This window comes from Heptranchias perlo, chromosome 14, assembly GCF_035084215.1.
Source record: "Heptranchias perlo isolate sHepPer1 chromosome 14, sHepPer1.hap1, whole genome shotgun sequence".
Classification (NCBI taxonomy): Eukaryota; Metazoa; Chordata; class Chondrichthyes; order Hexanchiformes; family Hexanchidae; genus Heptranchias; species Heptranchias perlo.
Genome location: NC_090338.1, coordinates 4,502,593 through 4,514,372, shown reverse-complemented (window position 1 = coordinate 4,514,372; position 11,780 = coordinate 4,502,593). Strand labels below are relative to the sequence as shown.

Genomic DNA, 11,780 nt, shown 5'->3' with positions numbered 1-11,780 from the left:
TTGACGGCCGCTCTGGCCAATGGCGGGCGGAAAGGGGGCGGCGCAGCGGCTGACGGACGGGATACTTGATCAATCGCGTTGAAGGGATGCCGGATTCCAACCAACCGCTGCCCCCCCCCCCCCCCCCCGCCCCCGGTAAGTGGGCGGGCTCCGCCGCCCCGACGTGACGCGCTCTGATTGACAGCCCGTCCGTCCGTTCAGGTGACAGCTGCCATGCCTGAGCCAATCGGCGTGCGGTGGATGGGCGGGCAGAGGCTCGCCACCTGTTCTTACCGGTGCCGGGGCGTTGATTGACAGAGAATCGGACCAATCACCTGAAAGCTGCCCGAAATTCGAATAAATCGGCGTCCAATCAAACGGGCGGGCCTTGCCTCTGGACGGAACCCTTAGATTGCGCGACCTGAAGTTTGTCTGTGTGCCTCAACCTCTCTGTGTGGCTGCATAACAATTGTGATCCGTCATAAAGTTAATTGGAGACTGAAACCGTCCTTTTTTGAACTTGTCGTTCAGCCATGTTTTGTTGATCGCAAGCTGTGACGTATTTTGAGTGACAACGAAACCGACCAATCAGCGTGTGAACCCCTGCTTCAGCTCGGCCAATCAGCAGCAGTAGGCGGGAGCCGCGCCTTAAAAGTCGAGTTAAAGTAGTTTGTTCTCCGAGTTTACGGTCACAGGAGCAACTTTTAAATCTTCGTTTTTAAGAAATGTTTGAAATCAATTCCTTTTTCCATCACCCTCCTCCCCGCAAAACTAAAGTTTGGTGGTGGGGGGGGGGGGGAAGGTATTTTCGTCGGATGAATTAGGCGGTCCGTGTGACGTATGTGATTGACAGATCGTGTGGCCACGCCCCCCCGGGGAGGCTGCATGGCGGAAGTTGTAGTTTATTCCCCCCAACTCCTGAACTTCTGTTTGATCTCCCAAATCAGATCTAAAACTGCACACAACAGAACATTTTCTGCACAAACAAAGTTTTCCATTTATCCTCCTTCCCTTGCAATGCTATCTCATTCCGCCCTCCTCTATCTCACCCAAATGATTGGTGGCAGGCTATTTAAACTTGGTAGAGTTAGGGGATGGAGGGCACTGATGATACCCATCATCACTCCAGAGTTTATGGGGTTATATTTTTATTTTAAAACTGCAGAAAAAGTTAAAACATGCTGTAGTTACAAGACAGTAACTTTTTCCACCCTCCCCTCCCACAGTTATCAACTTGGCACAGGGTGCCAAATAGTCTTTCATACCCAATGCATCTTATCTTTGGGGGATAAATGACGGCCAGGGCACGAGGAGAGCTTCAAAAAGCAAAATACTGCGAATGCTGGAAATCTGAAATAAAAACAGAAAATGCTGGAGAAGCTCAGCAAGTCCGGCGGCAGCGGTGGGGAAAGAAACAGAGAGAGAAACACTGGGAGAACTTCCCTGCTGCTCTTAGAATAGTGTCTTAGTATTTTTGATTTCCACTTGAATGGGCAAACAAGGTCTCTGTTTATTGTCTCATCAGACAGTGCAGCACTCCCTCGGTACTGCACTGAGGTACCAGCCTAGATTACGTGCTCACGTTTGGAGTGAACCCACGGCCTTCTACCTCAGAGGCGAGAGTGCTACCCACTCGCCAAGCTGTCCAGGAAGCTTAAGACTCTGGGATGTTGGAGGGAAAGGGGTTTGGTGGTGAAGTAGTGACGAGGGGAACCAGAGAACAAAGTGGAATGGAGGTCGGACCTTGCTGAGTGGAAATTGGCTGCCATGTTTCAATTACAAAAGTGACCACGCTTCAAAAGGTACCTCATTGGCTGTGAAGCACTTTGGGACATCCTGAGGTCTTTCTTTTCAGTGCCTCATCTAAGGCTCTATCCCAGTGGTCAACCTATCTGCCCCATTTACCTTTCCTGGAACCTCCTCTGCTCATGTCACTCCCAGAGGGTGAATTTATCCCCCTGAACCACCTACCTTAACTATCTCAATAAATCCCCTGTTCTTTCTCTCCTCCCCTCCCCTCCACTAGCCATCTGCCCTACAAAATGTCTACAATTCTCTCATACCTAGGCCCAAAACGTAGCCCACAAGTCACGACAACATTCCCATTCACCGAGGTTGTCCTGTCTGGCTTCATGTTCCACCGTTTTCCCCACCCTAACCAACATAGTACACTCAGTCTCACTTAGGGGTCTCTCCCTGCTACTCTGGTGCCTCCTCTACTTCTCAAGATCTCCATCGAACAACCCCACCACATTCCTCACTGAAATCTCCACCCTCGTATCTACCCTCCATTTATGCGCCAAGAAACTCTTCAATCTCTGATTTCATCCCCACACACGACCACCCCCAGACTTAGTCGCCAGATGTGGCCCTGAGTCTGAGGTCTCCATCTTTATCTTCATTGCTGTTTGTGATCTTGCGGTGCACAAATTGGCCACCCTGTTTCCTACATTACATCAGTGACTATACTTCAAAAATTAATTAATTGGCTGTAAAGCGCTTTGGGACTTCCTAAGGTTGTGAAAGGCGTCATGTCAGTTTGGTCCAACTCTCTCCCGTGGCAGGTTGTGGATTCAAGCCGCACTCCAGAGACTTGAGCACGTAATCCAGGCTGACTCTCCCGTGCAGTACTGAGGGAGTGCTGGTTTAGAATTTGAAGAGCAGGTTCTTCCTGGCCTGACCTTAATTTATACCTCAACCAACACCAAAAAAGAATAACTGGTTACTTAGCTCGCTTGGCTGTTTTGTGGGATCTTGCTGTGCACACATTGGCTGCAGCACACTTGCCAGTTTCCACCAGCCCCAGAAAATTAGGAATTTTGGAAGAGTAATTACCCCAACCCATTCATCCTTGCAGTATTTACCTTCCACAACCTGTCTTCATAGAATCAGAGCACAGGATGCCATTCGGCCCACCGTACCAAAGCCAGCTCTTTGAAAGAGCTATCCAATTAGTCTCACCTGCCTGCCCTTTCCCCACAGCCCTCTCACTTTTTCCTTTTCAAGTATTGGCAGGATGTGACTAGTGGAGTCCCGCAGGGATCTGTCTTGGGGGCCTCAATTATTCACAATATTTATTAACGACTTAGATGAAGGCGTAGAAAGTCTCATATCTAAGTTTGCCGATTTCACAAAGATTGGTGGCATTGTAAGCAGTGTAGATGAAAACACAAAATTACAAAACGATATTGATAGATTAGGTGAATGGGCAAAACTGTGGCGAATGGAATTCAATGTAGACAAATGTGAGGTCATCCACTTTGGATCAAAAAAGGATAGAACAGGATACTTTCTAAATGGCAAAAAGTTAAAAACAGTGGATGTCCAAAGGGACTCTGGTACATAGATCTTTGAAGTGTCATGAACAGGTGCAGAAAATAATCAAGAAGGCTAATGGAATGCTGGCCTTTATATCTAGAGGACTAGAGTACAAGGGGGCAGAAGTTATGCTGCAGCTATACAAAACCCTGGTTAGACCGCACCTGGAGTACTGTGAGCAGTTCTGGGCACCGCACCTTCGGAAGGACATATTGGCCTTGGAGGGAGTGCAGCGTAGGTTTACTAGAATGATACCCGGACTTCAAGGGTTAAGTTACGAGGAGAGATTACACAAATTGGGGTTGTATTCTCTGGAGTTTCGAAGGTTAAGGGGTGATCTGATCGAAGTTTGTAAGATATTAAGGGGAACGGATAGGGTGGATAGAGAGAAACTATTTCCGCTGATTGGGGATTCTAGGAGTAGGGGGCACAATCTAAAAATTAGAGCCAGACCTTTCAGGAGCGAGATTAGAAACATTTCTACACACAAAGGGTGGTAGAAGTTTGGAACTCTCTTCCGCAAACGGCAATTGATACCAGCTCAATTGCTAAATTTAAATCTGAGATAGATAGCTTTTTGGCAACCAACGGTATTGAGGGATATGGGCCAAAGGCAGGTATATGGAGTTAAGATCATGGCTGATCTGTGATCTATCAAATGGCGGAGCAGGCACGAGGGGCTGAATGGCCTACTCCTGTTCCTATGTATCAAATTCCCTTTTGCAAGTTACTATTGAATCTGCTTCCACCGCCCTTTCAGGTAATGCTTCCAGATCATAACAACTCACAGCAGGAAAAAAATTCTCTTCCATCTTCCCCCCCCCCCCCACCCTCTCGTTCTTTTGCCAATTATCTCTTATTCCAGCTTCCCCTCACAAACACTAGTCATTTATTATTTTGTCTAGATCAGCAAGGCAATCCAGACAGTATCATTTGCCAAATCCCATTACATCCACTCTACAATCGGCTGAATCCTGTGTACGAGATGGGCGACATTGGTTTCCTTTCATTTCCACAAAAGGGACAAGTTACATTTCAAAAGCAGTTCACCCAGCAGTTTCACAAGAATGAAATGACCCAATCCCAGGGTCTAAGACCATAAGCCTAGGATTTAAATTCACCATGCAGTATGATATGTGAGTGTAGTGGTTCTGGATTAGCAGTGCAGAGGTCTCGAGTTCAAATGTGACCATTGCAAGTCATATATCTTAAATTCAATGTATACAAAGAAACGCTCCCCAAAAAAAGAGCCAAATCTGAGGAGCAGGTTCTTGTGGTTCAGGGTGTAGTATTCTCACCTCCACAGCAGAAGGTCATGGGTTCAAGCTCCACCCCAGAAAGTAGAGCACCAAATCTAGGCCGACACTCCCAGTGCAGTACTGAGGGCGCACTGCACTGTCAGAGGTGCCATCTTTCAGATGAAACATTAAACCTCTCCGGTGGATGTTAAACGATCCCATGGCAACGATTTCAAAGAGCAAGGGAGTTCTGCCCTGTGTCCTGGCCAATAGTTAACCCTCAACCAACATTAAAACGGATTATCTGGTCATTAGTACATTGCAGTTTGTATGAGCCTGCTGTGTGCAAATTGGCTGCCGTGTTTCCTACATTAAAAATAGACTTACATTTATACAGCACTTTTCATGACCTCAGGCTGTCCCAAAGAGCTTTACAGCCAATGAAGTATTTTTGAAGTGTAGCCACTGTTGTAATGTAGAAAATTACAACAGTGACTACATGCCAAAATTACTTTATTGGCTGAAAAGCACTTTAGGACATCCTGAGGTTGTGAAAGGAAGGTACTATATAAAATGCACTTCACAAAGGGTAAATGGGAATCTGGAACACTCTTCCCCCAAAAAACTGTTGAGGCTGGGGGCCAATTGAAAATTTAAAAACAGTGATAGATTTTTGTTAGGCGAGCATATTTAGGGTTATGGAACCAAGGCCAGTAGATGGAGTTAAGATACAGATCAGCCATGATCCAACTGAATAGCAGTACAGGCTTGAGGAGCTGAATGGCCTCCTCCTGTTCCTAGGTCTTTCTTTCTTTAGCTGCGAAAGGAAGAATCCAAGAACCAGTGATAAAATGAGTTGAGAAAGTGACTCATGCCCCTTTGGGAAAGGGGCCATCCCAAGCCTGCGTAGTCCGGTCTACACCTGACGCCAGTCATGGTTGACCAGCAAACCATCCTGTTGTAAAAAAATTATTAGAGAGCAACCAGGGATGGGTAATAAATGTGTTGCCCACATCCCGAGAACCAAAATATAAAGTAGGGAAGCCAGTGCAAGGAAAAGGCCAGACAGCTGCTGATTTAATTAATTTTTTTTAGTTGCAGGAATCATTTTTATCACATGATCTTGAATTTGCATTCCTGTAAGGGAAGTACTGAAACATAACTTAACCTGGGATACAAACTATGTCAATTTTGTCTACCGCTCCAAACTCTATACAATCAGCATTTTAAAACTTATAATAATATCTCCTTTGAAAAGGGTCCATTTTGTGCTATCTATGAACCATCAGTGGGTTAGAGTGTCTATACTACTCAATAAGGTCATTCACAGAGCAGAATGGAGACCCTTTGAACTAGGTGGCAAAAGCATTATTTTTTTTACAAAAAAAGTGAACATTAGACCTCAAACTTAATTATAAACTTAACATTGTAAAGAAAACATTTCATTAAAGGATGAGTAAAAGGAATCAGTGAATATATTTGCCAACTCAAAAAATTATGTTGGTTTCATTTGCTTGGATCAATCTTCCCATTTGGATGTTTGGACTTGGCTTTGAATGGCGATGGACTGGAGCAAGCATTAACCAGCATTGTACAGTGTGATCCCACACTTGAAATTTTCGTCAGCAAGTTATACCAGCACAGTATCAATCAAGGACTTGTCTCATCACACACTAGTACACAAAAAGCACTAACACTGTCAATACAATGAAAGGTGGTGGCATTTACCTTTTGGTGTTACATTAACACCTTGGTGTTAAGAATTGTTTTGAAGTTACGATTTGGATATGCTTTAATTGGAAAATACTACTGCCCAGCGACACGCTGCTATAACCAGGGTAGCAGTAACAATGGCCCAGTAACATTATGGACTTTCATTCCTGCCACTGTTGACTGCATTTGTGTCCATGATTAGTACTCCATCCAGCAGTTTCCTTTCTGAAGATGAACCGTTTATAAAGGCTTCACAGCAGAGAGGAAGCAAAGTGGGCACAGTGTTCATCAGATCCCATAAACACAAGCAAGCTACAGATTCAGCCAAAGGGTGGGATCATGGACTGAGGTCATGGGACAGCCATAGCTTTTATTTTCTGGGCTATCCTAGCAGTAGCTTTAGTGGTCTCTTATTGAGAGGACACTGCAACTGGCAAGGCCATGTTTGACATCTCTTCTCAACTCAAAAAAAAAACAGTATTGCAATACCTTTGGAAGTATTCCATCACAACGAGATTGAACCATTAAAACACACGAGCGCTGGTGTAGTAACCTCAAATCGCTAATCGACCACAAAAACCATTACAGTCCAACAAGGCAAACAACCAAAATTAAACCGAATTACAAAGCTCCAATATTTAAAAAGGAGCCCAGCCAAGAGAGCGTATATAAATCGCTGTAATCTAGTGGATCCTTCACACAACTTTATCAACCAATGGGTTCAACAGGCAGTAGCAGCAGCAAAAAAGTCTGTGGGAGAACTCAGTGCATTAGAACATGGCTAGCAGAAAATGTTAAAGAGCAAAAGGACTACATGGTGGACGTTATACCTCAACATTCTTTTGGCAAGGGTGAGGGGTTGTTATAATGTAAATTTGTGAACACACAGCCATCGAGAAATTCTGCCACCCAACTCACTGATTTATTACCATATCCGGAGGATTATAGTCTTGCAGCTCGCTGCAACATTCGGGAAACTTCCTAAAAACGGCGAATCTGGAATCTTATCAAACATTAGAGCAGATCCATAAACCGGCCAACCCAGTGTTTGTCCATCTCTCAGCTAGTCAGGGCAGAAAACTCTCATTGCTTTCAGGACTGAGAGATTCGATTTGCATTTATTCCTCCCTCACCACCAAGACATTTTCTTTTTTTCAGTGCACCCTCAGGGAATGTCTCTCTAGAATCAAATTTTAGTGCTTCCCATCTAAAAGGAACCGATCTACCAATACATAGCAAAATGGTCCAGTGCCCAAGTACAGTTTCTAATATTACCAGAAAGCTTAAAATCAGATGTTTGAGAAAGCGGATACAAGATACAGGCTTGCAATGCCAAGCACTAGGGAGATCTTTTAAGTTTTAAAAAAAAACTAGAACCACCTTATACCGCATCAGAATAACCAGCATCGTTGCCAAGATTTAGTAACTGGAGATAGATCATTTTTTCTGTTGCATAAAAGTAACTTTAAAAAAAATTAACTGGTTGTTGATTTCTTTGCTGTTTGGTGAGATGTCGCCGGGACTGATGGCTGCTCCTACATAACAGTCACCGCGCTCCAAACTAATTCACTGCAACACATTCAGAGACGCCTGACCGCGAGATATTTGTTTTTAAAAAAAAAATACAAACTAAGTACCATATCAATGAAACTATCTTCCTAAGGGATATACATGTTCATATACTTAACATAGTATTGCAAGATAAATACTGTGAGTTTGCCATATATCCATTCAGTGCTTTCCTGTGAGATTCATTTTCTTTAAACCCCTCCACCCTGTCCCATGTACAGTTCTTCAAAGATTTAAAATCTCCACAAAGTTAATGGGAAATTCAGGACAATTGAGAGAACTACAGATTCTCCCTCCCCTCAGCAGAAAAGAATGAAAATCCCTAGATTGAGGATTGCCGTTCTACCAGGTCCCAATCTACCCAACGCCAGGTGGGTACAGTACACCAGTCACCTTGCGTTTAGATACTTTGTTCGCGCCCAGGAGATGGTGAAGTGGCCCACATGTGGAACTAAACTTGTAACTCGCTTATCCAACTACAACAGAATTCCAAGAGCGTTCAGAAGACAGAAAGGTTTAGGTTAAAGATTAGAATGTTACAGAATAAATGGCTCATCGTTGAATTTAGAACACATTGGGCAAGCGATCCTTACACGTTTACAGCATGGATTAGATTTCATGCACAATTCTGCCAAAAAATAAAATATACCTGAACCCAAACTTCAAATGCAATACTACAAATGTAGCAAGGGGAAGTGTTACACACCATTATGTTCTCTCCCTCTTTAATGCCACTATGCTTATCCCGGTCATGAAAGCACTTACCAATGCCCATGTGTGCACCTTAACAACAAGGGCATGCAGCACCAAGTCAAAACCACCAATTTGCCACAGAAAAATCAAGTTTGGATAGTGTAGGGCATTAGCAGAAACATTTTCTCCATAGTCACTGAACAATGTCAGCTCTACAGAGTACAGATATGGATTGCAGCCTTTCTGGACATGTTTGGAAAGAATTGCAAACTCCCTTCTGCAAAAACTACTTCCTGCTCCCACACATACATAAGGAAGATTCCAATGTTGGTGGGAGTCCAGATGTAGAGACTTGATCCTTCTTCAGGATAAGGCCTCAAATAAACGCAGCTGCTTAATACAAAAATAACCTCACGTTCAAGTTACAACAAAGTCGAGAGAGAGAGAGAGAGAGAGAGAGAGAGAGAGACAGGAAGCAGAAGTCAGATAGACAGGAAGCAAACAATCGAGCATTGGGTTTTTTTTAAAAACACAACTAGCTCCTTCCACCCTGGGTTTTTAAGACCCTGAAGAAAAAAAAAATCATTGGATTGAAATGGAAACCCATCAGGGATTCCCCCCACCCTCCCTTAAACAGGAGACCTTCACAGCCAACAAAAATAAGATACACAAAAAAAGTGCAACATTAATACCAAATTATATCCATATGCAGATCTAAGTCTCGATTTTAAAGTTGTGTATAACAGCATTTACTGGCAGCCATCAGTACCACCACGTCGCACTGGTGAAGGAAAATATAGGATAGTTAGGTTAAAAAGCAGAGGGTGACTCCAGAAGGTCAGATGCTGTTCACCGAGTATTTACTAAATTGGTTAGTAAGTCAGTCAGTGCATTCTAATTTCGCACAAAACACCATTTACGGGCAGGTAGGGGGCCAAAATAGGCAACTCTTCAACAGTAACTGCAACCCATGCTTAATTTCTCATTTTAACGCAGAGCTCAGAGAATTGTTTCTCGATGTTAACTTGTGGGGGAGGCTGGCAGAGGAAAACTTTCAGGAAAAAGCGAAGTCCATAAAACGTCCCCAAAAATGCAGGTTGAAGCAAACTGTGAAACAGGGGGGGAAAAAAACAATGACATAAATTGGGAGATTTGGGAGAGGGAGGGAGTCAGTGGGAAAACAAACTTCTGGAAAAACCTGAACTGTCCGGGAGTTTCTCCCCTCCTCCTCCTCCTCCCCACATTTATAAACTCAGCTATTGTGTTTTGGAAAGGAATAAAATCGCCACTTTTTCAGGCACGGAGGTTGCAAAGCTTAGCGTGGGTCAGTATCGCAAGTGCGCTAAGCTTCCACTTGTTGCTCCCAATGGGAATGCAGTAAGTTTAAGATGAATTCAAATGTGGAATATAAATAGACTTCCCCTCGCCCTTTCTTTCCCCCCCCCCACCCCTCCCTTTCCCTAGTCACCCCATCCCAAGGAAGGAGACCCTGAAGGCAAAAGGCGGTGAGGTTTCGACTGTTTGGTGGAATTCACGGGATTTCGTTCTAAATGAATCATTAGGAAAAGTGGTCTGCCAATACTGCGTAGTTTGCAAGTAAACCAATTAAGCGTTCGGACAGTGCAGAGGCCCCATTAGTTTCCCCCCTCCCCTTCCCTTCCCTCTCTTGGCTGGCTTATGGGCTATATCCATTATCTTACTTGAGCATTTTGTTTTTAAAATTTAGCAAGCCTGAAATCTAATTTGTAACAGTTTGGATAATGTACCAACAAGCAGGATTTTTGTTTTAATATATAATATATAAAGTACATTTCAATTCAGATTGCAGTCCTTGCTGAAAACAACGAACTGGTCTATCTAGTGTTTGGTCAGTGTGGGGTGTAAGGTTTTTTTTAAATTTTTGCACACAACTCTCGTCTCACGAAATCCTGCAAGAGTTCAGCTCTCTGAAGTCCCAGTGATGGTGGTCTCCTTAAAAATCCCAAGTGTTGCCAAACGATGTTTTATTGCAGGAACATCTCAATCTTTCCGTGGTTTTCTATCTGTATTCGCACTATCTTTCTTCTGTAATATAGAAACAGAATTCACAAATTGAAATACAAACTTGAACAAAAATTCAATTGTGAGACTTCCTTTGTATACACGGGTACAGTGGTCGTGTTAATGGTAGAGGACTTGCTGCAATTATATAGGGCTCTGGTGAGACCTCACCTGTAGTACTGTGTAGTTTTGGTCCTCCTAGCTAAGGGCACAGAACACATGAGGTGGTGCAGCAAAGGTTCAGTAGATTGATTCCTGGGATGAGAGGGTTGTCCCATGAGGAGAGATTGTGTAGAATGGGCCTATACTCTCTGGAGTTTAGAAGAATGAGAGGTGACCACATCAAAACATAAAATCCTGAGCGGGCTTGACAGGGTAGATGCTGAGAGGCTGGAGAGTCTAGAACCAGGGGGCATAGTCTCAGGATAAGGGGTTGGCTATTTAGGACAGAGGTGAGGGACAATTTCTTCACTCAGAGGGTGGTGAATATTTGGAATTCTCTACCCCAGAGGGCAGTGGATGCTCAGTCGTTGAGTATATTCAAGGCTGAGATCGATAGATTTTTGGACTCTAGGGGAATCAAGGGATATGGGGATAGGGCGGGAAAATGGAGTTGAGGTCGAAGATCAGCCATGATCTTATTGAATGGCAGAGCAGGCTCGAGGGGCCGTATTGCCTGCTCCTGCTCCTATTTCTTATGTTCTTAGGACTAACAATCCAGAGAAATAAAAAGCCGGCATCAGTAAGAGTGACCATGAAGCTGTTGGATTGTCGTAAAAACCCAACTGGTTCACTAATGTCCCTTTAGGGAAGGAAACCTGCCGTCCTTACCCGGTCTGGGCCTATAGGTGACTCCAGTCCCCACACCAACATGGTTGACTCATAACTGCTCTCTGAAGTGGCCTAGTGTTATCAAAAGCCAGGTGCCCAGCAGTTCTAGGCAGCTCACCATCACCTTCTCAGGGCAACTAGGGATGGGCAATAAACGCCGGCCTTGCCAGCGACGCCCACATCAGAGAATTAATCTTTTTTAAAAAAAGCTCCTGCTTGCATACTGTATCCTATGTGATCAACGAGTAGGACAATAAATGCCTCCACTGGACGGCGAGGGTATCAATTTCCACCTCCACCAAATTACTAACATTCTACATGGCTTTAGTGTTCAGCAATCAAATTATTCACCAATTCCCATGACCAATTGTAAACAAACAGACTTGCATTTATATAGCA

At 44.0% G+C, this 11,780-nt stretch overlaps 1 protein-coding gene across 2 annotated transcripts in view; it reads right to left on the bottom strand.

Annotated features, from left to right (window-relative positions):
* Nucleotides 1–9,971: 9,971 nt before the first annotated feature.
* Nucleotides 9,972–11,780, bottom strand: part of canx (calnexin) — a 69,014-nt gene continuing 67,205 nt past the window's right edge. For both annotated transcript variants that reach the window (XM_067995969.1, XM_067995970.1), the window contains exon 15: nt 9,972–10,574. In XM_067995969.1, the coding sequence (XP_067852070.1) occupies nt 10,530–10,574 (45 nt within the window). In that variant the 3' untranslated portion in view covers nt 9,972–10,529. The remainder of the gene's footprint in view (nt 10,575–11,780) is intronic.